This window comes from Herpailurus yagouaroundi, unplaced genomic scaffold, assembly GCF_014898765.1.
Source record: "Herpailurus yagouaroundi ecotype Mexico unplaced genomic scaffold, PumYag 29, whole genome shotgun sequence".
Taxonomy (NCBI): domain Eukaryota; kingdom Metazoa; phylum Chordata; class Mammalia; order Carnivora; family Felidae; genus Herpailurus; species Herpailurus yagouaroundi.
The window spans coordinates 46749713-46776578 of record NW_024412377.1 but is presented as its reverse complement, the minus strand read 5'-3'; the positions used below and the strand labels follow the sequence as shown (position 1 = coordinate 46776578).

Sequence of the window (26866 nt, the reverse complement as noted above, 5' to 3'; positions counted from 1 at the left end):
GGCTTTCTCTGGACTGGGGCTGGCTGCCCTGTTGGTGCACCTGGGGAGGAGGGGAGCCAGCCCCAGGCTCGGTGCCTAGGTCGGGGGCGCAGTCCGCAGTAGGAGAAAGTGTTTCCCCCCCTGGAGTGCTGCGGGACAGGAGAAAGCCAGCAGGGACCACAGATCCGGCGGCATGGAGAGGCGCTTCCCCAGTAGCAGGGCGCACAGAGCGGGAGTTTGAATCCCAGCCAAGCGCGGGGCACAGGAGTCGGCAGAGCAGGGCAAACCGCCTCGTCTGCACCTGTGGCACAGTGAGGACGGCTCGAACAGAGTGATTTGGGACACCGGGTCCATGGAGGAGAGACTGGGGGGTTGCCATTTTTCACCCCACCACCACCAAGGCAGGGCCTCAGGGATCTAACCTCGGGCCCACAGTGGAGGCGAGAACCGTGTACACCAAACCACGCCCCTCCGTGCCGGGTAACTGCGCATCTACCGGAGCGGGATGGACACTGAGGAACCAGAGGGACCCCTCCTCCTGACCAGCGCTGCTGCATCGCCTGGATTAACTCTCAGACAATTCTTGTTATATAGATATATTCTTCCTTCCTTTTCTCCTTCTTATCTCTTCCCTCCTCTAGTCTGGTTACTCTGGTTGTTGGTTTGTATAAACAGACATATTTAACCCATTCTCTTGACACATGGATCACCTCCTTCTTTCCTTTCTCTCTCTCTCTGGAATAATCAAGCTGTATAGTTTCACTGTCTGGGTAATTTTATCTGCTTTTCCCCCTGCCTCCTTTATTTTCCTTTCTCTCTCTCTGGATTAAGCCGTTTAGTCTCTTTGCCTAATCAATGTTTATTCCCCTCCCCACCCCCCCCACCCCCGCCGACCCTGTCCCTGTCATTTCTCTCTTTGTATGTGATCTTCCATCGGCACCACATCCACCCTGTTCTTTACTTGCAGCTGGTGTTTCTGGTTTTTTGCTTTTGGGTTTTTTTTTTTTTCTTTTTTCTTTCTTTTTTTTTTTTTTTTTTTATTTGTGTGTTTGTGCGGTTTTTGTTTTCTGTTTGTTTATCTGTTTGTTTTCCTTTCCAGGGATACTTCAAGTCACAAATCAAAGCACACCTGGTGGAGGGCCCAAAACATCACTACAAGTAGGGGAAAAAAATAACCAAAGTCACAACAACAGAGAGCAAGTAACAGTCTCCAAAACACATCCTGAAGGGCCAGGCCCTGGACAGTATATGACCCCCTTTAATATAGCAGTGCTCACAGGTGCAGAGCACATAACAAGCTTTTAGAACACACAAAGGACAGAAAACTAACCAAAATGACCAAACAGAAGAATTCTCCTCAAAAGAAATTCCAGGAAGAAATGACAGCTAAAGAATTGATCAAAACAGATATAAGCAATATAACTGAACAAGAATTTTAGAATAACAGTCATAAGATTAATCGCTGGGCTTGAAAAAAAAGCATAGAAGACAGCAGAGAATCTACTGCTGCAGAGATCAAGGAACTAAAAAACAGTCATGATGAATTAAAAAATGCTATAAATGAGGTGCAAAATAAAATGGAGGCAACCAAAGTGCAGATTGAAGAGGCAGAGGGGAGAATAGGTGAATCAGAAAATAAAATTATGGAAAAAGAGGAAGCTGAGAAAGAGATAAAAAAAAATCCTGGATCATGAAGGGAGAATTAGAGAACTAAGTGATTCCAGCAAAGAGAACAATATCTGTATCATAGGAATTCCAGATGAAGAAAAGAGAGAGAAAGGGGCTGAAGGTGTACTTGAACAAATCGTAGCTGAGAACTTCCCCAATCTGGGGAAGGAAACAGACATTGAAATCCAAGAGGCACAGAGAACTCCCTTCAGATTTAACTTGAATCAATCTTCTGCACGACATATCACAGTGAAACTAGCAAAATACAAGAATAAAGAGAGAATTCTGAAAGCAGCTAGGGGTAAACGAGCCTTAACATACAAAAGGTAGACACATAAGGGTAGTAGCAGAGCTATCCACTGAAACTTGGCAGGCCAGAAAGGAATGGCAGGAAATCTTCAATGTGATGAACAGGAAATATATGCAGCCAAGAATCCTTTATCCAGCAAGCCTGTCATTCAGAATAGAAGAAAGATAAAGGTTTTCCCAAACAAACAAAAACTGAAGGAATTCATCACCACTAAACCAGCCCTACAAGAGATCCTAAGGGGGATCCTGTGAGACAAAGTACCAGAGACATCACCGCAAACGTGAAAACTACAGACATCACAATGACTCTAAACCCATATCTTTCAATAATAACACTGAATGTAAATGGACTAAATGCTCCAACCAAAAGACATAGGGTATCAGAATGGATAAAAAAACAAGACCCATCTATTTGCTGTCTACAAGAGACTCATTTTAGACCTTAGGACACCTTCAGATTGAAAGTGAGGGGACGGGGAACTATCTACCATGCTCCTGAAAGTCAAAAGGAAGCTGGAGTAACCATACTCATATCAGACAAACTAGACTTAAAATTAAAGGCTGTAACAAGAGATGAAGAAGGGCATTATATAATTATGGGGTCTATCCATCAGAAGAGCTAACAATTATAAATGTCTATGCACCGAATTCAGAAGCACCCAAATATATAAAACAATTAATCACAAACATAAGCAATCTTATTGGTAAGAATGTGGTAATTGCAGGGGACTTTAATACTCTACTTAACAATGGACAGATCATCTAGACAGAAAATCAGTAAAGAAACAATGGCCCTGAATGATACACTGGACCAGATGGACTTGACAGATATATTTAGAACTCTACGTCCTACAGCAGCAGAATATACTTTCTTCTCAAGTGCACGTGGAACATTCCCCAAGATAGATCACATACTGGGTCACAAAACAGCCCTCAAAATATATAAAAGAATTGAGATCATACCATGCACACTTTCAGATCACAATGCTACAAAACTTGAAATCAACCACAGGAGAAAGTGTGGAAAACCTCCAAATGCATGGAGGTTAAAGAATATCCTACTAAAGAACAAATGGGCCAACCAGGCAATTAAGGAAGAAATTTAAAAATATATGGAAACAAATGAAAATGAAAACACAACAATCCAAACCCTTTGGGATGCAGCAAAGGCAGTCCTAAGAGGAAAATACACTGCAATCCAGGCCTATCTCAAGAAACAAGAAAAATCCCAAATACAAAATCTAACAGCATACCTAAAGGAACTAGAAGCAGAACAGCAAAGAAACCCCAAACCCAACAGAAGAAGAGAAATAATAAAGATCAAAGCATAAATAAAAAATATAGAATCATAAAACAGTAGAATAGATCAATGAAACTAAGAGTTGGTTTTTTGAAAAAATAAACAAAATTGATAAACCTCTAGCCAGGCTTCTCAAAAAGAAAAGAGAGACGATCCAAATAGATAAAAATCACAAATGAAAATGGATTTATTAAAACCAATCCCTCAGAATTACCAGGGAATACTACGAAAAATTATATGCCAACAAACTGGACAACCTGGAAAAAATGGACAAATTCCTAAACACCCACACACTTCCCAAATTCAAATGGGAAGAAATAGAAAATTTGAACAGACCCGCAACTAGTGAAGAAATTGAATCAGTTATCAAAAATCTCCCAGCAAATAAGAGTCCTGGACCAGATGGCTTCCCTGGGGAATTCTACCAGCCATTTAAAGGAGAGTTAATACCTATCCTTCTCAAGCTGTTCCAAAAAATAGAGAAGGAAAACTTCCAGACTCATTCTATGAAGCCAGCATTACTTTGATTCCCAAACCAGACAGAGACCCAACAAAAAAGGAGAACTACAGGCCAATATCCCTGATGAATATGGATGCAAAAATTCGCAAAAAGATACTAGCAAATCAAATTCAACAGCATATAAAAGTACTCTCCTCTTGCCAACCATGCAACAGTGAGTTAGTACTATGGTACTGTAAGTTGGCTACAGAATAATGAGTTCCTATAGTAAGTGTACAGATTTGAGCATTCTGAGGGCAAGTATAACATCTTCCGTATTCTAGCACTAAAGACAATATCTGGCACATGGATACTAAGTAAATCTTTAACCCAGACTTAAATATTCAAAGTTACTGTAAAGTGGCAGATTTTCACACAATTTATGCAATTGGATGATATATTTAGCCAAGTCTTTTAGTTTTTAAATCATTTGGACTAAAGAATTTAAAAAACCTATTCTCCTACTGGCTCATTTTTCCTATTCTACTTCAAATTCACCATTTTACATCCCAATATTAAGATCAGTACAATCTGGGGCACCTGAGTGGCTCAGTCGGTTAAGTGTCCAACTTCGGCTCAGGTCATGATCTCACAGTTCATGAGTTCGAGCCCTACATCGGGCTCTAGGCTGGCGGAGCCTACTTCAGATTCTGTGTCTCCTTCTCTCTGCCCCTCCCCCATTCACACTCTGTTTCTCTCTTTCTCTCTCAAAAATAAATAAACATTAAAAAAGAAAAAAAGATCAGTACTATCTAAATACTTGACTAAACCTTTGCCATCCACATATAGGCTCCACTATTTTAAGCGAAAAGTACAAAATTAGGAGACATGATGCTAGAGGGCAGAATTTCCAAAAAAAGAAAAAAAAAGGCAAAACCATAAGCTAAGTAATGAGGGCAGAGACTACGGAGTCAAGTAAACCTGAGTCTAAATCCCAACTTTAATACAAGGTAAGTGGACTTAGGAAAGTCACATAACTTTCTCGAGCTCAGTTTCCTCATCAGTAGATGGAGTAATAACAGTAATTCCCTCATAGGCTTCTTAAGGAGGTCAAATAAGGTATTTTAAGTAAAATACTTAACCTGATGCTTAAAAGGGCTCAATAAAATTGATGTTATTACTTTCAGAATGAGAATAATACCCACTTCATTCTGTTGATGGTGGATAATTAATATACTGTACCCTACAGCATCTAGCACATAATAAACACTGATGGCTAGTATTAATTTTATTTTTTCTAATTTTTTTTATTAAAAAAATTTTTTTTAATATTTATTTATTTTTGAGAGAGACAGAGAGAGAATGCAAGTGGGTTAGGGGGAGAGAGAGAGAGGGAGACACAGAATCCCAAGCAGGCTCCAGGCTCTGAGCTGTCAGCACAGAGCCCGACATGGGCCTCGAACTCACAGGCCGTGAGATCATGACCTGAGCCAAAGTCGGACGTTCAACCGACTGAGCCACCCAGGAGCCCTTAATTTTATTTCATTTATTTTGAAATAGACAATGTGTGTGCCAGTGGAGGAGGGGCAACGAGAGAGGGAGAGAGAGAGAATCCCAAGCAGGCTCTGCACTGTCAGCACAGAGTCCAACACAGGGCTCAAACTCACAAACCATGAGATCATGACCTGAGCCAAAATCAGACACTTAACCGACTGAGCCAGCCAGGCATGCCTAGTATTAATTTTAAATAAGGCCCTCTGAACAGTTCATCTCTCCTAGTCTCCAGAAAAAATGAACACTGTGAACTGTAAACTTTATTATCACACAATTCCAAACCTTCTCACATTTGGAATCATGACCGTTTGCTTGAAGCTGTAATTCATGGGTACACTAAGTTTATCCACTCTTTGGTCCTCAGCTTCTTTATGAAAAGAGGAATTGGAGTATATCATCTCTAGGGTCTCTCTGAACCTTAATTCTATCTCAAATCTCATTGTTGACAGCAGGATTACAGAAACACAAGCCTCTTGGCTTCTATTTAATTCTTCTTCTGTGAAACCACTATTACACTAACCAGTCTTAAAGAATGCTTGAGGGTGAGGCCCATGCCTTCTGTATACATCATATCTAACACAGTGTCTTGTACTCAAATCAATACACATTTAGTGAATTACGTATGGTGCTTAATAAATTAAACACATTATGAATCAACAATGACAAAGCTTTCTGAATACCTACAATACTTTCAGGGTTCAGATGGTTCATAAAACGAACTACCAGGCAAATACTAAACAATTGTAATCAAATTAATTAAATTATTATTCCAAGCAGAGTACTTAATTCAGAAGTGTATTAAAACAAAAGTTCTTACACGCCCTCTCCTGGTCAACTATTGGAATTAAAGCAGAAAATGAAGCAATCATGGGGTAAATTGAAAATATGTAATTCAAAACTTAACTATGTAATTCAAAACTTACAACTTTTGAGACATTTTTGTGTAAGAAATACTGCAAAGAGTCACTAGAGAAAGTGGATTCAAGAAAAGGAAATTTGTGGAATTAACAAATGATAACATGAGCTATTGCTAGAATCCATTTCCTTCTATAAAACTGTTTTCCGGGGCGCCTGGGTGGCGCAGTCGGTTAAGCGTCCGACTTCAACCAGGTCACCATCTCACGGTCCGTGAGTTCGAGCCCCGCGTCGGGCTCTGGGCTGATGGCTCAGAGCCTGGAGCCTGTTTCCGATTCTGTGTCTCCCTCTCTCTCTGCCCCTCGCCCGTTCATGCTCTGTCTCTCTCTGTCCCAAAAATAAATAAACGTTGGAAAAAAAAAAAAATTTAAAAAAAAAAAAAAACTGTTTTCCAACAAACATCAAATTTTAGGTCCGCCTAGCAATCTAGTTTATTGTTAGCATTCTGAAAAATCAAAGCAAGTTAAAACCTTAAAAAAAAAAAACAAAAAACACTGAAAGGCATCCAAGATCAACTTTTATCATTTTGAAGTTCAAGGACCATTACTGATATTTACAACATCCTCACATTTACTGGGAAGCCCAAATCCCTTTAGCTTCACTGCACCTCTGTAAATTGGATGAAGGAAGGTAGGCATGAACCAAGTCTCCAGAATGCCTGTACACACAAGCACACACACAGGTGCCCACAGTCTGGTGAGACTGCCAGAGCTCAAACGGAAAGTGGGTGGTATACTGGAACCAGCATATGAATTTCCTTAGTCCTATTACTCTGGTGTCTTCTATCTACCAATACTTAAGGATACTTAAGGACTATCACTTTTCAAATTCTTCCCACAGTCATCAGACATTGAAGAGTGGCAGATACAAAGCAAATTTTAGGATTAAGAATTCAGATAAAACAAGATCTCAGAGTTTCTAAAGTCAGAATTTCAGAAATTATACTTCCTATGTATTACTCAAAATTCATCTTGAAATCTAGTGCAAGGTATACCCAAATCCCAAGTGAAATTATGACTGGCCTCTGGCTCAATCTTGAGGTTACTATATGCAGGTTATTAAATGCATCAAGTTGAAAAATTCTTTGTTCCAAAATTACTCCTGTTAACACTGTTAATCCCACACTTGAAACTGAATAAAAGAACATCCTCCATCTTGTCTCAATTAGCATCTAAAATAAATGGCTGAAGTGATATGTATATTGTCATAATTCAATATAATTTCATTTGGTTAAAGTCAAGGACAGTCACACAAGGAAACAAGAGTTTAGCAAGCAAACAAAATTCCAGCAACTTTGGACCATGGTAAACTCAGAAGTTTCTCAACCACTGCAATATTGATATTTGGGGCCAGATCATTCTTTGTTGGGGGGCTATCCTGTGCCTTGTAGGATGCTTAGTAAGATCCCTCAACTCTAGCCACTCTAGTAGCACCCCTGGCCTGAGTTGGGACAACCAAAAATGTCTCCAGATATTGCCAAATGTCCTAGGGGGCTGGAGGTGGGGGTAGGGGCAAAATTGACCCCTGCTGCAAGTTTTTGCAGACTAGGGAGCATGACTTCTCTGTTCCAAAGGTTTCTGTTATTATGCTATACACATGTGGATGATTAATAAGCCAGATTTTCTCACTATGTAAACCAAGAAGGACCAAATGCCTAAATTCCACATTCCTTTTTGTTAAGTTTATTTACTTACTTATTTTTATTTTTAAAATATTTTAACTTTTTTTTAAAGGTTTATTTATTTTTGAGAGATAGAGGGCAAGCGGGGGAGGGGAACAGAGAGAGGGAGACACAGAATCAATCCAAAGCAGTCTCCAGGCTCGGAGCTGTCAGCACAGAGCTCAACATGGGGCTAGAACCTATGAAGCATGAGATCATGACCTGAGCCGAAGCTGGCTGCCCAACCGACTGAGCCACCAAGCGCCCCAGTTTATTTATTTTTGAGAGAGATCTGTAAATGCTGGCTGCCTCAGGAATCAATCCTTGTACTCTTATAATTTCTACTTCGCTCTATGGTGAAGTCAACCAGTCTCATGGCTTTAAACACTCTTCATGCACTGATGACTCCTGAATTGACATCCTTTCCCTGAATTCCAAACTCATATATATTCAATTGCCTACTTTCATCTACACTTGAACGCTTACTGGATGTTACAAATTTAATAAGCCTCAAACTGAACTTGTGATATTCTCTCCAAAATCTGCTCCTCTGATAGCTTGCTCCCTCATTTCCTTCACATCTTTACTCAAATGTTATCTTCTTGGTGAGGACTTACCTATCCAAACCTGTAACCCCTCTCCAATATATACACACTACCTGTTCCCATTTTCTGCTTACATTTTCTCCTAAGCAGTTGTCATTGTCTAATACACTCTACATTTTACTTATCAAGTGCTTTCCTCAATAGACTGTGAGGGATTACTCTGGTTTTGTTCACTGCAAAATCTCTAGTGTTAGAATAGTCCTGGGGAGGGACGCCTGGGTGGCTCAGTCAGTTGAGCATCCAACTTTGGCTCAGGTCATGATCTCGTGGTCTGTGAGTTCAAGCCCTGCATTGGGCTCTGTGCTGACAGCTCAGAGCCTAGAGCCTGGAGCCTGCTTTGGATTCTGTGTCTCCCTCTCTCTCTGCCCCTCCCCTGCTCATGCTCTGTCTCTCTCTCTGTCAAAAATAAATAACCATTAAAAAAAATTTTTTTTTTAATTAAAAAAAAAAAAAAAAAGAACAGTACCTGGTGGGGCACCTGGGTGGCTCAGTCGTCTGACTTCAGCTCAGGTCATGATCTCACAGTTCCTGAATTCAAGCCCCGCGTCAGGCTCTGTGCTGGCAGCTGGGAGCCTGGAGCCTGCTTTGGATTCTGTGTCTCCCTCTCTGCCCCGCCCCAACTCGCGCTCTGTCTCTCTCAACAATAAATAAACATTTAAAAAATTAAAAAATTTACGAGTTTTTTTTTTGGCCTCATATTTTTCATTTAATCTTTTTCTGCCTTTCAGGGGGACATGTCTGATGCTCAGTCATTATCTTGGGCACAGTCTACTAAATCTATTCACTTTTTTTTATTTCTCAAATTGTTATAATATGCATTATCTAATTTTTAGTTTCCTATATATTTAGTGGTCTACACCTAGGACTGTTAGTTTATCCACTTTCAGGAAATCTAGCTGGATTCAGAATTTAAATTATGTGTCAAAGCCCCCTTAACAAGCAATAGGCACAACCATCATTATTAAACTCATGCTTTCTAGCTCTTTCACTGGGCCTTGCATCCCTCCCCAGTACACTGTGACAAAGTTACTCTGTATATTCCCCTAATCCCAGTTGTTAAAAAGTATCTACATATATATATATATACATATACATATATATATACATATACACACACAACACACACACACACACACACACACACACACATACACAGATACCTCTAAAACTTTAAGAGAGTATGTTTTATATATGAGGCCACTATGCCTCTACACTTTTTATTAAAAACTATCATGGATTTACTATTTTTCTTCCTAACTAGAAGCATACCAAGGAATACACACACACACACACACACACACACACACACACACACACAATTATTATGTAGCCCAGTACTGCCAGATCACTATTATTTCAAAAGTTTGAAAATCTGGGTTTGTTTGTGAAATTTTTAAATGTTGTTAACAAATTCTAACAACCACAGAACACACTCTGGGGGCAAAAAAAAAAAAAAAACATATTGGAGTACACATGCAATAAATAATTCCTTTGGACTAGGTTGGACAGTTTATAACATCTGATGTAGTTAATACCTTTTGATGTTTTAGAATCAAAATAAATAGTATGATTTTACCTCTATATAATTCACTGACTGTATAATATTTTAGTTACATATAAATAATTAAATTATATATGTATATTTTTTGAAGAATGGATATGATAATTAAAATTATGTGAAAAAATTAAAAAAAAAACAGAATAGTACCTAGTACACATAAGGCACTAAATATATGTTTGTAGAATGAATTAAAGAATACAGGGAATAGCCAGGTAACATAAATAAGAGGGCTTGGAATTAGTGAAGGATTTTACATATGGTCAAAAAATGAGGAAAACTGAGGGTACTGGGGTGGCTCAGTCAGTGGCATCCAACTTCATCTCAGGTCACGATCTCATGGCTTGCAGGTTCGAGCCCTGCATCAGGCTCTGCGCTGATTCAGATTCTGTGTCTTCCTCTCTCTCTGCCCCTTGCCCAGTCACACACTCTCTCTCTAAATAAACAAATAAATAAAAATAATAAAAAAAAATTTTTAAACGAGGAAAACTGAAGAGTATAGGCCCTATCTAAAGAGTGGTACACTTTTTAGCTCTAGAAAATTGTTGCCATATTTTGTGATGCATAAGATAATCTGGAAACCTGGATTTTTATAAGAAGCTGCCAGTTTTTTTAATTCAAATTTCAAACGTTTTAAATCCTGTGTAGTCCAAACAAAACACATCTGCAGGCCTGATTCATCACCCAGACAATGTTTTGTTTAGGTCCTAGATTTGACTTGTATTAACTGTGTAGCCTTCAGTAAGTCATTAAAATTCTCAAATGCATCCATCAGTAAAATGGGGAGACTTGGAATTCAAAAGCTGGAAACTGTCATTCCACTACCAAATACAGCCTACAGAAAAGTTTTATTTGGTTAGCACTTTTTCTTAACCCATTTCAATGCCTTTAGATGAGGAATGCACTCTACTAATTGCCACAGGCCCTACCACTTTCTCTCATTTTACACAGACTGCTTCTTCCAGTTCATTTCCATTAACTGAGTGCCATCTATATGCAATGACGTTTCATCACTGAATTAGAAAATCTCTAAGATTTTACAGAGTTATCATGAGCATTAATTATACCTTCTCTATTTAGTTTTTACATAACCATTTGTCTATTAGAAAGTCCAGACTAGGGATTCACAAAATTATTTATACTCTTTCACAACCAGAAAGAGCCTTAATGATTATCTAGCAAAATTGAACCCTTTTGTATTACATAGATGAAAAGACTGAGGCCAAACTGCCTAAGTTGCTTGCTCAGAGCTTCCCAGTATAGTCAGTGCAGGACAATTTAAGCTGACAAACATTAACAAAATATTCACTTTGTGCAAGACCATAACCTGGAGCTACAAAGAGAAACAAGAACTGTTGCTACTTCTCCAGGGTATACAGCTAGTAAAGGGCACAGACACATTAACATGAAGTCCCTATTTAAGAGGCACATGCTAAAAGGAGAGATTAATTTGTTTCCTTTTTAGTGGGATCTGAGAAACCTCCTAAGAAGGAAACATTTGAACACGGTTTAAATAATTAGAACTCATATTATAGACAAGAAGTGAAAGCACAGCATGAAAAAGCCAAGAAGCAAATAAATGGACAGCATATTCAACAAGAGTAAGTAAATCAGCATAGCTGGGGTGGAATGATAAAAAATAATCTGAAAAAGCAAAGCATAAACAAATCCTAAGGGGCAGTGCCTCCTATTTTCTTCTTTAGCCTACTGACCCAAACACCAAGAACAGAGCTAAATATAATGGGAACACATTAATAATTTATAATGAATAAAACAGTAATGGCAGACAGAATCTAAGGTGGGATTGTTATATGTCATGCACTATACTAAACACTTCATATGCACTACCTCCTTTAATTCTCATTCAAAAATCAATGACATAGGTACTAATATTACTCTCATAGCATATATAAGTACTAAAACTCAAAAAGGATAGTTTTCCCAAAATCACACCGCTTAAAAAGTGCATTCACACCCAACTCACCTGTCTCTCCAAAGCCTATGACGTAAACCAAGATAAACTCCAACAAATGCACCGATCAGACAATTTACAATCAGATTATCAATCTCCAAGTATCAATAGCTGTACTGCAGAAGAGGGACAAGGAGAAGGTGACAGAGAAAGGCTCCTTGCCAGGGCCGATTTAACTGCATTCCCTAACCTTAAAAACGCTTCCGTCCTGAGGTCTAAGAATGCTCTGGGGAAGACAGTATAAAGCTTTAAAACTTCCTATGACCAGGGGAACCTTATCTTACTTTGGGCAACTTCAATTTCCTTGTCTGAAAAATGGTAGAGCAATACCTACACTATGCTGGATGTTATGAGAATGAGATAATGCATATAAAGCGTTTAACACAATTCCAGGCACGTCGTAAAGCTCAGTTGTCTACAACACAGCCCCTGCTCATGTAATCAAGTAACTAGAGGGGGAACTAGAAAAGTTGGAGGCTCCCAACACGGTTTGGGAGAATATAACCATATTCGGAGACTGTTTGGAAAAGAGATCCAAAATGTCCCTTGAGTGACTGATAGGTTACCCTGACTCCCTCAGGGCCATGCAATACGGCGGCGGAACGTCGGAGTAACCAAGCAGAGACTGGCCGTTCTGTTCCCCTCCACAGCCCTAAAGCCTAAGGCAGAGGGCGGCACAGGGGCTCAGTAACCGACAAACTTGCAAAGAGGCCTCCAGCCCTCTATAACTCCAAGGCGAAAGACTTACCCTAAGGCCAGCTTCCCCCTCAGATTCTGCATCCATAATGCACCTGAAACATCAACACAAGCCGTCAGCTGAGCCCACCTCCACTCCCTTCTGCCTCCCCTAAACCACTAAGAAATCCTTACCCAAACGTTCCAGTGCTGCCGCCGCCATCTTTCTCCCTCCCTCTACGGAAGCCTCCGAGTTCCTGCGCTGCCTGGACGAGGCGAGTGCGCAAGTCTCAGGTTGCCCTCCCCTGCAGCAGACGCAGCAGTATTTACACCCGCGATGTTGTCATGGAGACCGCGAACGCGCTGCCTGCACTTCAGATGTGATCCGGCCAGCTTTGCCTGGGAATGAATGACTTTAATAAAGGCCAAAAACTAGGGAGTTTCCGGAAACTCATCAGGATCCCGAGAAATTGAGAAACTTCACCTCACAAACGTTCTGAAAGGATTAGAAAAAACAGAGACAGTGAACAAGCCACCTAACGTGGGTGGGCCTCAGTTTTCGTGTCAGAGAAACAGAAATAACGATCCCTACCGCAGAGGCTTGCTGTAAAAATCACGAGATCATGTGGAAAGCTCTTTTAAAGAAAAAAACAGCTCAAATACAAAGTACGATATCCTAATCCCTGTTAATCTCCAGGTTGGCCTCCAAGAGATAAATTAATATACATCAGGAATTTGCTATCATATATGCCCGGCAGGCATTTCACTAAATCCCAAGTATTCCTCACAGCAATCCAACAAGACATGGATTATCATCTTCCTTCTCCAATGAGGAAACAGATTCGTTTAGGGTAAATTCAGATAACTGGCAAAATCACTAATTCAGTGTAGGACCGGATGCCTCGGAAGTTAGTGCCCCTACCCACAACCAAATATGTTTGACCTCTCTGTATTAGAATCGATATTTCAGGTTTCGTTCGCTACAGATGCAGGAGTGCCAAGTACGCTATGCAAACAAGCAACACAGGGGCAGGAGAGTGTAAACGCAGAATCTGAAATTTCCATTCCTTTTCCTCCACAGCAGTCCCTTTCATAGAGTCGGCAATCAACGAGGCCATTCTATTCTACTCCTCTTTGGGTACCAAGACTCTAGAGCCAGAATTTCCAGCCAGTTGCAGAATCTCCTCCTTTCCTTTCAGATTTCTGATTCGAACTTTTATCTTTTTGCTACCTGGCTTGCTGTAGGTATCTTTAAAGAATCTCCAGAGTTAGCAAAGTGCCCAGAGCGTTCAAAAATACTTGACGGGATAGAGGTTGAACAGGTCCAAAAAGTAAAGCTGCTGTGCGGGGAGGTGACTCCGCTAGACTAACCCTTTAATTATGTGCCTTGCTGTAGGAGGTGAAAATGCCTAACCCCTAGGCTGGACTGTGGCAGCACCAGACCTTCCGGCCCCGGGCGGGGCTGCGGGGCAGAGCGCCAGGCTCGCGTCAGCTTTCTTCCCAGCCCGGGGGCTGCGGGACCGGAGCGCGCGGTGCCTCCTGGGCCTCGGCGCGCGCCGTAGCGGCGGGCCCGGCGAGGCGGGGCTCCGAGCCAACCCCGCCCCCTTCCCGGCTACGGAGTGGGGCTGCTATCGGTCTGCGCCTGTGGCTCGTTCGTCTTTTCCCAGTGGCCTGTGATCATGGGGCAGGAGCCGCGCACGCTGCCGCCCTCTCCTAACTGGTACTGCGCCCGATGCAGTGATGCCGTGCCTGGGGGCCTCTTCGGCTTCGCGGCGCGGACCTCCGTTTTCCTTGTCCGCGTGGGCCCGGGCGCCGGCGCGATCCCTGGGACGCCCCCATTTCGAGGTAACTCCCCACCTCTGGGCCCCCTCCTTCCTGCCCTTCTTGGGTTCGCCAGAGGCGCTAAGTGGGTTTTTCTAGCTACCCTTCTCTACAGATGGGGAAACTTGAGGCCCAGGTAGGCAGAAAGATCTCTCAGAGTCACTAAGCTTAGTTGCGTCCGTATCTCCAAGATTGAGCTACACCACGTTGTGGCTGAGCAGTCCCGCCTCCTGGTGCTCTCACGTCGGACCGCTCACTCCCTGAAGTTATCCCTATCCAGACCCAGGCATTTATAACATGTGTGGCCTCCCTCCCCCTACGCAGCGCGCGCCGGCCCCCTAGAAGCCTTTCTGGGTTTAAGGGGCTGCCTACAGCGCCAGGCCCTACGCAAGATCCTGCAAATACAGAATACTCGTTGCTGTAAGATTAATGTGTTGAGCCAGATGCTTTCGGGCTCCAGACTAGATTTTGATCATGCCTTGGGATGTGGCAAGCCAGGTATTTCTTGTTTCCCAAATGACCTCTGGCCAGATCTAAATAAGAATCACTTTTACATTCTTCATTTGAGCCACTCCTCAGCCTGTGAACGGTCAGCACCAAGGGATAGCAACAGCATTTTACCGTTGAAAAGAGTGAGGCTCAAGGAGATAAAATGACTGGGCTGAAGTCCTGTGGCAGAGCCAGAACCAGCACTTGGGATTTCTGATTGTGAGTGCCTGGATATTTTTGTTATACCACGGGATAAGTGAGGTCCCACCCCACCCATCTAAGAACAGAATGATTCTGCCAGGAATCTCAGGTAGCACTCTAACCTGGAATCTGGTTTTGCTTGAAGTCATAGGGGAATTGGTGGGACACACCGAAAGGGTCTCTGGCTTCACGTTTTCACATCACCCGGGTCAATACAACCTCTGTGCCACGAGCTCTGATGATGGGACTGTGAAAATCTGGGATGTGGAGACAAAAGCAGTTGTGACAGAGCATGCACTCCATCAGGTACCATGGCTTACTGGTTTCTCAGACCATTATTAGATATGTGTGCTGAGGGTTCTTTTGTTTCAAGTATGCTAGCTCATCTGTTAACTTTTATGATAATGTTCATTAGTTGGATGAGAATAAGATGCCTCAAAACTTTTTTGGAAGGAGATAACGTATAAACCAGAGGTCAGCAAACTACAGTGTGCTGCCTGTTTTTGCAGATTGTTTTATTGGAATACTACCACAGTCAATTCATTTAAGTATTGGCTGCTTGCATACTACAAGGCAGACTTGGGTAGTTGCACTAGGGACAGTATGGCCCACAAATCAAAAAATATCTACTATCTGGTTCTGTCCATGAAAAAGACTCCTAATATAAACTGTAAATGAGTGAATAAAACTTGTTTCTAAACCAGATGATTACTTGATAAACCTGCCTTTTCAGAGAGTGTAGAAAAGGAGAAGACTCATTTAATCTTAGTAAGAACTTTGCATTAAGTTATTAAAGGAAGAAATGGTTTTAATGGTTCCTTGATCCTTAGGAGCTTAAATTCTTCTACCACTTGGTTAATGTACTCTTGGCACACAAGTGGTACTAACACTAATTAAGTACCCCTCAACGTGCCTAGTACAGTACAGGTTTAAAATGAGGTAAAAATTCAGCATTGACAAATGAGAAGCAAATGTGTGTTTGTTTTGTTTTAAAGCATACAATATCAGCATTGCACTGGTCTCCTCAAGTAAAGGATTTAATAGTATCTGGAGATGAAAAAGGAGTAGTTTTCTGTTACTGGCTTAACAGAAATGACAGCCAGCACCTCTTTATAGAACCCAGGACAATTTTCTGTCTTACTTGCTCACCTCATCATGAAGATTTAGTAGCCATTGGGTAAGTACTATCCCCTCTGTATTGGTAATTTATTTTTGTTAATGAGCATATTTTGCATTTGCTTTATCTTTTCCTGTCCCTTTATTCTTCAAAGGAAATGATTTATAGGTATTAACCACTTCTTGGGCCCTTGGTAGCCTTTATTCCTATGACCTCCAGGTCCTCGCTATCTCTCTCACTGTCTTTTTATTTCCTTAGTTTCTTCGATAATGTACTTTGCTCATTCTTCATATCTGATTTCTTCAGTCAGCCTCCAAATGTAGGAAATACCCTCTTTCCCCCTTTTTCTCCCTCAGTACTCAGGCTTACAGATAACATTTACTCCCGGAGTGTCAGAGGACTCAGTTCTGTCCTGGTTCTCAGCCCTCCCTCTGGATTGGGAGAGTGGTTTGGCATTGGGCTCTGCCTCCACCTTGATCAATCACCAAGGTTGTTTCACATGAACTGCCTTGAGCAGGCACCCCCCTTTCCCTCACCACTCCATTTACCTCTATCCCAAAGATGTCCTTTCACACTAGTTTGAACACATGACATAAGCACTAGAGTGTTGGAGGAGAAAGTATGGTGGGAGTGGACTCAAGAGACTGAAGGTACAATAGCGAAGGTACACGTGGAGACAGCAAACTTTTGTTTGTTGAACAAATGTGCGTAGACATGAAGCCAGAGGAGGTATGTGGCAGTTAAGGGAATATTAAATGGAAAATAATAAGGGCATGTTTTTATGCTGATGGAAATGAGGCAGAAGAGGGAGAGCTGAATACACGGAAAATGTAGTAAATACAGGAGTGATGTTGAGAAGTCAAGAGGGGATTGGATCCAGATCACAAGTAGAAAGGATAAGTGAGAACATGGAAATAGGGCAGGTGAGTTTGGAGATCTGGTTGGAAGAGGAGGGTGTTTCATCCTCCTGGCTTCTGCTTTTCTCCGCGAGGCATAAATCAGAAGGTGGAGTCAGGTTCAGAGTGGGGCTGAAAGCATGCAGAAAGATGTGAAAATAGTCCTCTCAGAAAATAGGAAAATGAGCTTACTGAGAGAGAATGTAGGACAAATGGTCCCTATTGAGTGCCAGGCTATGGATCAAAGTTATGAATTCAAAGTAAACTATTCAAGCTGATTGAGAAAGACTTTGGTTGGATTCAAGAAGGTTTGGGGTTTTGTGGAATAAATACCTCTAAGAGAGAGGGCACAAAGGAGCTAATGGTGTTTTTAAAGTTGTAATCATAATGATGGATCATGAAATCTGTGGCCTGAGGGAAAGGATAGGAAGACAGGTGTGGGAGCTTAATAGTGAAATGGAAGGGATCTGTGCATGCACGCATTGGTGACCTGCTAGGTGAAGTGGCAGCAGTGGTACACTGGGGCACTAGAGAGGGAGCAGAAAAGGTGGCAGGTAGGGATCAGAGAAGGTTGAATCAGACCAACCTTGAAAGATGAGCAAGAATTCACAAGAAGAAATCTTTCAGGTATAAGGAACTGCATAGACACAGGATTGAATCAGAATGATTTGTTTCTGGAGGATCTTCAAAATGGTGATCCTTCTCTAAAGGGCTGATTAAAATTGCAGGACAGCTCGGTTACTGGACTATAAGGTTGCATAACTTGAAGGTTTTCAAAGTCTGTGTCTGCAAAGACCGATAACAGTCTATGATTTTTTTTTTTTAAATAAAGCTGTAATGGGGGAAATGTTTCTAATAAAAGAAAAATAAGTAGAGCTGGAATGTGTTTTTCCCTGTAGGATTGTCTAGTATGTAGGAAATGTAAATAGGTACAACCGCTTTGGAGAGCAGTTTTGCACATTCTAGTAAAGCAAAGGTGTACACATCTTACATCCTGGCAGTTCCATTACTAGGCATCAAATCTGAAATTGTCTTAAGTGTGCATAAGATTATTAATGTCATTTTTTTGTTTGTAATAGCAAAAAACGGAAGCCCTTCAAAAGGGAAAATGAATAAACTTGTGCTGTCTTCATCAAGGGAATGCTATCCAATAGTACAAATGACTGACCAGGAACTAGAGTTACATGCTTCAACATGGATGACTCACTAACAGTGAGTGAAAAAAAAACAATCTACAGAAAAACAGACCTCATGATACCATTTCTATGAAGTTTTAAAACCTACAAAATCATCTTCTGTCATCTTTAGGAATCTATACAAAGAAAGGCTAGGAATGTTGGAACACAGAATTCACCAATATCAGTTTACCTCTGGGAAAAGAGAGGGAAAGAGGTTTGATTGGGGTGGGATGTACAAAGGATTTCAACTATATTGGTAATTGGGTGTATTCTTTTCTTAAGCTGGTTCTTGGGTATTTATGTGTGTGAAAAAACTATTAGAATTTCTCAGTTTCCTCTGAATTCAAAAATGATAGTCTTGAAATATCCAGATCTAGAAGCTACAGTACTGCAGCTTTTGTTAAGTTCATAGTTAGAGAAATAGGATCACGTATTTAAAAAGGGGCAGGGAATAGGTTTAAGTGCATTATGTCAAATTCATCTGGAATTAGAGGGATTGCTGGGCCCACAAATAACCATTCTTCTGTAAGTTCCCTTCAAACACAAGCATGCTTTATACCTTGAGCTTGCTGCCAGGCAGTCAATGCAATATTACTTAGTGCCAAGAGCTTGATTGGAGAGGTGGGGCACAAATGTGTCAGGACCACCAGGAAACAGAAAGTGAACACTTTGGAAAAAAGGGCAAAACAAGATTCTTTCTTTCTTCCCTTCCCTCTTCCCCCAAATACACTTACCTTTTAGAAGTGTACAGTGATAACTCTTAAGTCAGAATGTTTACTCTTCTGTCTTCGTTTTCCAGTAACATTTCTAACTCTTGTTTTTTAGTTACAAGGATGGCATAGTGGTTATAATTGACATCAGTAAGAAAGGAGAAGTTATTCACAGGCTTCGAGGCCACGATGATGAGATTCACTCCATAGCCTGGTGTCCCCTGCCTGGCGAAGATTGTTTATCCATAAGTCAAGAGGAAAATTCAGGTAGAGATGATTTAAGACCTAAAGAACAATGTGGATAAAACTGTATCATTTGAATTACATTTAAAACTTTAGCTCTTACAGTTCAGATCTATAAATGTAATATCTAAGTTTTAGGATCCCTTGAAAACTAGTTTTTCTTTTGACAAGTTCATGTTTCATGTAAATTAAAAACAAAATTACCATCTCTACCCTAGAAGAACCTGCAATTCCCAATGGTAAAGTCACAGCACAAACTCCAGTAACAAAAGGCTGCTACTTAGCCACTGGAAGCAAAGATCAGACCATTCGAATCTGGAGCTGCTCTAGAGGCCGAGGTAAGATTCATGTTTGGTGTTTCTTTTGTGATATAACCTATAGTGACTGGTAGAAGTAGAAACTTTTTTATTGTGTCTTGTTATCCTAAGAGTGTGTCATCAGCTAGAAGGCAGTTCTTTACTTTTCTATCCAGAAAGTTGCTTCACCAGTTTAGCCTGGGCTAGAACTCCCTGTGCTCTGAACATCTGACTTTGGTTTTGGACCAAAGAGGGTTTCTGATGCGTTCATAGAAGGGTCATCGTTTGTCATGGAAGGCAAGATGTTGGTTATAAGGATAGGAATGTTGGAACTTGGCAAGGCCTGAATCAGAGGATTGGGAAAGATCTCTAGAGCTAAAGGTTTTAATACACAAATGCAGAATAATACGTACCCAGTGTAGAAGCGCATGTTTAAATGTTAAAGTTCATTTTATCCAAATTACAGGGACCCTCAGTCATTCGGCTTTCCCAGGCTTCTCTCTTTGAACAGAACTTTTGCCTTCAATTTATAAATTGAGAGGAACTCCAAGCAGAGTGGATGTTACACTTATAGTAAAACTCTAGCCTTTGTCTTTATAGCAGTCTTCTTTCTCTATATGCTTTAGTGCATATAAAGCAAATAGCATAGTGCTTGGCCATAATTCTAACATAGTCAGTGGTAACTAATACAATAATTTTGGAAAATGGAATTTTTTTAAAGAATTTTGGACTGCTTTTGGAGATACTAGGGCTGATACTCCCAGGTGGAACAACATAAGGCCCAGGATCCCTCCAGAAGGGTAACTTCTAAACCTTTGTTAGATTTCTTGCCACTCTCCCCTGCCAACTTTGGAGAATCTGGAGTTGTGTTACTACCTATGTTCACAATTCCGGTTGAAACCCCATTTTCCCAAACAGACAATATTAATGTGTGCTCAGGTTGCCAGGATAGCCTATAAAAAGTTTGTTTTACCTGAATTAGACAAGTATTAAAACTATGTGTAATAATGTTTCCATGAGAAAATGAGGTCTGCATTCTAAGTAACCAAACTAACAAACTTTTAAACTGTACTGTGAATTGCTGGGGACTTCGCACGTGTGTTTTCACTGACTTGAGCACCCACCGACTTTCTTTCCATCTGCAGGGGTGATGGTTTTGAAATTGCCCTTTCTGAAGAGAAGAGGAGGGGGTATAGACCCAACTATTAAAGAACGCCTTTGGTTGACACTCCATTGGCCCAAGGATCAACCAACACAGCTGGTATCCAGCTGTTTTGGGTAAGTTTTTCTGGTCATGCCCTCTCTGACATATTTTGTTTTCCTCTCTAGCTTCTTGAGGAATTCCTAGGCTCCTCTTTCTAGACATAGAAGATGGAAAAGGCAAGGGCTAAGGCTTATACTGTGACAGGCCATTTGTAATGGAAAAATCATGGGACAGATACCTGTGTTGTCCACTTACAGTGCTGAAAAAAGACCAAATAAGTATAGCCTGGTAATTAAGAGCTTGGACTCCAAAGTCAGACCAAATTGCATTTCCAAATCCGTCTCTTACCTTCTATGTGTTCATGAGTGTGACCCTTCGAACTTCAATTACATCATGTGTAAAAGAGGGAGCTTAGAGAATTCCCATCTCTTTGGATGATTATAGCCATTCATTGAACAGAATTTAGTGAGTACTAGCTTCTAGTTGTTTGAGGTAATAAGTGAATTTAGCAGATAAAGGCCCTGATTTCAAATGAAATGGTACAGGGAAAGCAGATAAAAATCCCCCCTAAAATGCTGGTCATGGCCCTACTCTCCCACACCATCCCAAAAAAGAGAGAGTATAGTATGTGTTTAAGCTTTGGGGGTGTGCAAATTATGGTGGCATTTTACTCTTAAAACTGTTAGGAAAATCTGTTCCAGAGGAAGTGCAGCACATTGACGGGGTTCAAAATTAGGTAAGAACCAGAGTTGCTCTGTCTCAAGCAACTAGGTTCCCTTCCCCATAGACAGTGACACCTTGTTTTTGTGTGAGTTCTTTCTGAGCTGTTCTGTGCACATTTCAGAATATGCAATTTTTTTCTCCTTAAAAGAACAACTGATAGAAATTATTTGGCAACTGAGGGCCCACACTCTCCCCACATCTCTTGTTTCCAGATTGCTTGTGAAAGAGAACTAGTGCTTGTTTTTCCTCACAGAGGTGAGCTGTTGCTGTGGGATCTCACTCAGTCCTGGAGACGGAAATATACCCTCTTTAGTGCTTCATCAGAAGGGCAGAATCATTCAAGAATTGTGTTTAACTTATGCCCTTTACAAACGGAGGACGACAAACAGCTGCTGCTTTCCACATCAATGGATAGAGATGTAAGCACTGCTTAGTTTGCATTCACCATTGTAGGGCCCGTGATTTAGGAATTGGATAGGATCAGAGGGCTTTTCAAACCATCCATCAGTTCTCACGCCCCGCCTTACACCCCCATGCCCAGCCCAATCTCAGAGTTACTGTTACTGTTACTGACCAGAGCTAACTGTGGGAACAGCAGAGAGTTAGGGGAAAGGTGAGAAACCACCAAGATGCCTTTTTGTTAGAGCAGCTACGGTGAAAGATCGTAGATGTGTCCAGGGAAGGATGTATGAGACCATCATGCTTTGGCTTTAAAATATTCTTGTCTATAGTTAAGGTAGCAGAACCATCTGCTCTTGATGAAATCTCCAAGAGAGAATTGGCTATATTTAAGAATCTGTGACTTCATTGTTTTGCAGTTAGGCTAGGCTTATTTGATAGACTTTGTTTTCTCCCAAACCTCTCTGTTAAATGAGTGAAGATTAAAAATGTAGCATTCCTCCTTCCCCTGGGGATAAGATATTTTGCTTTTTGAGATAGCCCCTCTCATTTTCCCACTGTCCTGAGACCATCTTCATTCTTAGTTAGGATTTGCTAAATGAGATTACCAGTGCTGTAGTACAGTACAGTGGAAAGGCTGCTGGACTCTGGGAAATGAGCGGCCTGGATCTGGTTTTATTCATTTACCCTGAATTCACTTAACATCTCTGGGAATAAATATATTCTAAGATCCCTTTGGGCCTACAATTTATTACTTTTTCTTTTCCTAAGAAATACTTTTCCTACTACCTATTAGAATAAATTATATTTGTATATTATAATATATATTCTTTATATGTTATTATTATATATTCTTTATATTACCCATTCTTTGAGTCCATCCTGTTTGAGATGTTGATTCTTTATCCTGTTTTTCTGATTTTTTTTTTTTTTTTTTTTTTTTTTTTTTTAAATTTAAACCCAAACCCTGGATATTTTTAGGTAAAATTTTGGGACATGGCCACCCTAGAGTGCTGCTGGTCCCTGCCTTCCCTTGGTGGATTTGCCTACAGCCTGGCTTTCTCTCCTGTGGACATGGGCTGTTTGGCCATAGGTGTTGGAGATGGTATGATCCGCGTATGGAATACACTCTCCATAAAGAACAACTATGATGTGAAAAATTTTTGGCAGGGGGTCAAGTCCAAGGTTACAGCGGTAAGGATGATTTCTTTGAGCTCTCTTGAACTTTTTTTCAAATAAGTAGTTGTTTTAGTAAGAAATCTGGAATAACCTGCATGTGCACTCACAGAAAATACATAAAGTTATAAACACATAATAAACAGTATCACACTATTAAAAATGATAATGTGGCTCTTTATTTGATGTGGAAAGATGTTGATGTTTCATGAAAAATGAAAATTACAAAACATGGAATGCAGGTTACACAACAATATGTATAATTTTTTTGTTTTTCTCCAAAGTGATACCTCTGTTGTGGCTCTTTAGTCTAAAAGCAGTAAATGTTTGTGGTTAAAAAGAAGACCATACAGAATTGTCATATCACTATATTGTTCACCTGAAACTAATACAACATTGTATGTCAATTATACTTTAGTGAAAAAAAAAAATTGTACCAATTAAAAGGGAAAAAAAGAAAACCAAACAGTATAGGAGTGTAGGAAGCAAAATATTTTCCTACTCTCCATTGCATGCTCCCACTTTCATTATCCAGAGAAGCACTGTTGACAACCTGTGATATATCTTTCCAAATTTTATTATTAACAGGATCTTATTTTCTAAACTATTCTGGAATCTTTTATCCCCACTTAACAGTGTTTCATACACATCATTTAAATATTTGAGCCTATTTTTTTTTCAACTGTATGTATTTAACTTTATTCATAAAAAAATATCTGGCAAGATATAAAATGGGCAGTGCGGTGTTTTGAACAAGTGAGATTACCAGTGACTTTCACATTGTTTTTAATACTTTGTTTCTTTTAAATAATGAGAATTTGTTACTTTTTAAATTAGGAGACACCAAGAGCGTGAAAGTGTTCCATTTGGATGCTCAAAAGATAACCTAAGGGCTCCCTTAACAGTATGCCGCTTCCCTCATGTTTTCTAGCTGTGCTGGCACCCAACCAAGGAAGGCTGTTTAGCTTTTGGAACTGATGATGGAAAAGTGGGATTGTATGACACCTACTCCAACAAGTAAGAAATAAAAGATTGTTTAGCCCATTGACCATAATGTAGATGATGGAGTTAATTTTGATTCACAAACCTGGGTATATGTCGGAATTGGCCTGGGAAACATCTTTCAGATTCTGGCTCTGAGTCTGAGGCTTACAGCTTGGAATTTGATTTTTAAATGTTTTCAGGTGGTGGTTCAGCCTGTCTGACCTATGGTTACCACTAAAATAAACCATTGTTTTTTTTTTTTCCCTCAGCTTTTCTTAACAAAAGTTTTCAGGCATCCATGAGCATTGAAAGCATAGTACAAAGAACATCTCTGCCTTCCATCTAGATTCACCAACTGTTAACCGTTTGCCATACTTGCCTTATTTTTGCACACTTAAAATTAACAGTAATTCCGTAATATTTAATATCCAGTCGATGTACAGATTTCCTCAATTGAGCCAAAAATGCTTTTCCTAGCTATTTTTTTTTTTCAAATTCATTTTTAGTTTGGGTTCACACACTGCATTTTGTTAGGTCTCTTTAGTCTCTCTTATTCTAGAATACCACCCCCACTTCTTTCATAACATTTGCCTTTTCAGTTTGAAGATTCTGGGTAAGTTTTTTTGTGGAATATTTTACATTTTGGTCTTTGTGTTGACTTCTAGCTCATATCAGTATTCCCTATATGTCCTGTAAACTAGAAGTTATGTATTGAGCTTCATCGTCCATTCTGGTTGTCCTTAGCCAAGGGGACTACTGGGATATGCTGTCAGTGTAAAATGCATGCCAGAGTTCAGAGATAGTCCCTCCCCCGCCTCCAAATTAAAATGTCTCAGTAATTATTTTGATTATATTTTAAAAGATAATACTTTTGTATATTGAGCTAAATAAAATACATCATTATAATTGAATTTCACTTATTTCTTTTGCTTCTGTTAATGTGGCTACAAGAAAGTTTTAAGATGCCTATGTGGTTCATACATAAAACTCACATTATGCAACTGTTGAACACAGTTATCCTAGATGCTTGAGTAGATTCCATAACTGCACCGTTCAGTTTGATAGCCACATGTGGCTATTCACAGTTAAAAGAACTAAAATTTAATAAAATGAGAAGTTCAGTTCCTTGGTCTCATGAGCCACATTTCAAGTGCACAAGGCCCAGTGCTTACTGAGCAGCACTGTTCTAGACCAGGGATTGGGGAGCCATGGCTCATGAATTAAGAATGGTTCTACCTTTTTAAATTATTGGGAAAATATTAAAGAATATTTCATCACATGAAAATTAAATAAAATTCAGATTTCAGTGTCCATAAACAAAGCTCTTATTGGAACCCGGCCACACTCATTTGTTTACACCTTATCGGAGTGTGCTTTCACACTACCAGAGCAGGGTGAGGGAGTTATGACAGAGACCTCAAGGGTCAAAAAGCCTTAGATATTTACTGTCTGTCCTTTTACAGGGTAAGTTTGCCTACCTGTTCCAGATCATTCATTTCTAAGTAAGAATTATTTACTATACTCAGAGTTAACCTTTTTAGATGCAATTTTGAGGTACACATGTGAACCTACATGCACTTAGTTACCTGCATTCTTTCGTTCTGCAGCTGGTTAACTCCACTTTCAATTCTCAAAAAATAATACACTATTGCAAAGAGGCATGTAAGAAAATAAAACTATATGTCATCACAAAACTGACTAATTCTATGAAATTACTATCTTCTGGTTATTATGAGGTGTGTAGTAGAAGGAAGGGTGCTGCCCTAGATACACTGTTAGGCATTCAGCCACAGATATTTATTCTGTTTCTTTCAGCCCAGAGAAATTGGGGTTGATTGTCCAGAATGGCAACAACAAATGTGCCAGAAACATAGAAATAAATAAGTCAGCAGCTAGTTTTGTCATAGGTTCTGGATTCCTGGAATTCTCAAATCCTACAAAGAATACAGTTTACAGGAAAGGTAACAGCCACACTGCCCATTACTGACACCTCACATGTCATTAATCACCACAGTCTTCAAAATTACCCTCAAGAGCAAGTTTTCTTACAAAAACTTTAAAACTGAACTATTCTAAAATCTTGTCTTACTTTAAGAATATGATATTAATGACAGGGTAAGCCTAAAATGACTTCTAGTCTTTTATCTGAAGGGGAGATGGGTTATATTTATATGATGACTGTATATGCTTAGCAGTAACCGTAGTTCTGGGCTGACTAGTTTGCATTTTCTGCCTTGTTCAGTATTTCTCCAGTTGTGATAGCCTTTACAGTGCTTATAACTACAGTAATATTAGAATACGTGACATTTAAGTAAAGTGGGCAACTAAGAGAGATGGGGGGGAAAAGTTATTACAAACTGGCCAGATTTGGGGGGGGATAATATTTTTTTCTGGGTAAAGTGTGTTTGGGACTTTATCATTTTGGTAGTAGATATCATTACATGGTATATTATTGAAGTGTTGGCTTCTCTACAATCAGCTATTTGGAGAACGATGCTGTTAAATTGCTTTTCTCTAACATCAGCAACCAATAAGGGAGCTTTTAGAAAAAGATGGGTCTGTTTTTCCACTGTGTCTTCTGTTTAAATCTTTCTTTGTAATCCCCCTTCCCTCCAGACCGCCACAGATTTCTAGCACGTATCATAAGAAGACTGTGTACACTTTAGCCTGGGGGCCACCACTGCCCCCCATTTCCCTCGGTGAGTATCTGAGCCATTCTCTAGCAAACATGAGAGTATTCTCTTTCTTTTAATTTAATTGTAAGACACTCAAGCTGGAAAGTTATAAATATTCTA

At 40.1% G+C, this 26866-nt stretch overlaps 2 protein-coding genes across 3 annotated transcripts in view; one reads left to right on the top strand and one right to left on the bottom strand.

The window, feature by feature from the left end:
* The window catches only part of MRPL22 (mitochondrial ribosomal protein L22), a 35055-nt gene extending 22094 nt beyond the window's left edge, over positions 1-12961 (bottom strand). Inside the window, exons 1-2 of one of the 2 annotated variants that reach the window (XM_040443014.1) lie at positions 12830-12961; positions 12708-12750 (exon numbers count right to left, since the gene is read on the bottom strand). In XM_040443014.1, the coding sequence (XP_040298948.1) occupies positions 12708-12750; positions 12830-12857 (71 nt within the window). In that variant the 5' untranslated portion in view covers positions 12858-12961. The remainder of the gene's footprint in view (positions 1-12707; positions 12751-12829) is intronic. The other variant, XM_040443005.1, reaches the window with a different exon arrangement.
* A 1272-nt stretch (positions 12962-14233) lies between these two features.
* The window catches only part of GEMIN5 (gem nuclear organelle associated protein 5), a 40445-nt gene continuing 27812 nt past the window's right edge, over positions 14234-26866 (top strand). The window contains exons 1-10 of the mRNA XM_040442958.1: positions 14234-14479; positions 15291-15451; positions 16141-16322; positions 19162-19313; positions 19508-19627; positions 20731-20863; positions 21766-21931; positions 22893-23105; positions 24019-24104; positions 26688-26770. Coding sequence (XP_040298892.1) covers positions 14314-14479; positions 15291-15451; positions 16141-16322; positions 19162-19313; positions 19508-19627; positions 20731-20863; positions 21766-21931; positions 22893-23105; positions 24019-24104; positions 26688-26770 — 1462 coding nt within the window. The 5' untranslated portion in view covers positions 14234-14313. The remainder of the gene's footprint in view (positions 14480-15290; positions 15452-16140; positions 16323-19161; positions 19314-19507; positions 19628-20730; positions 20864-21765; positions 21932-22892; positions 23106-24018; positions 24105-26687; positions 26771-26866) is intronic.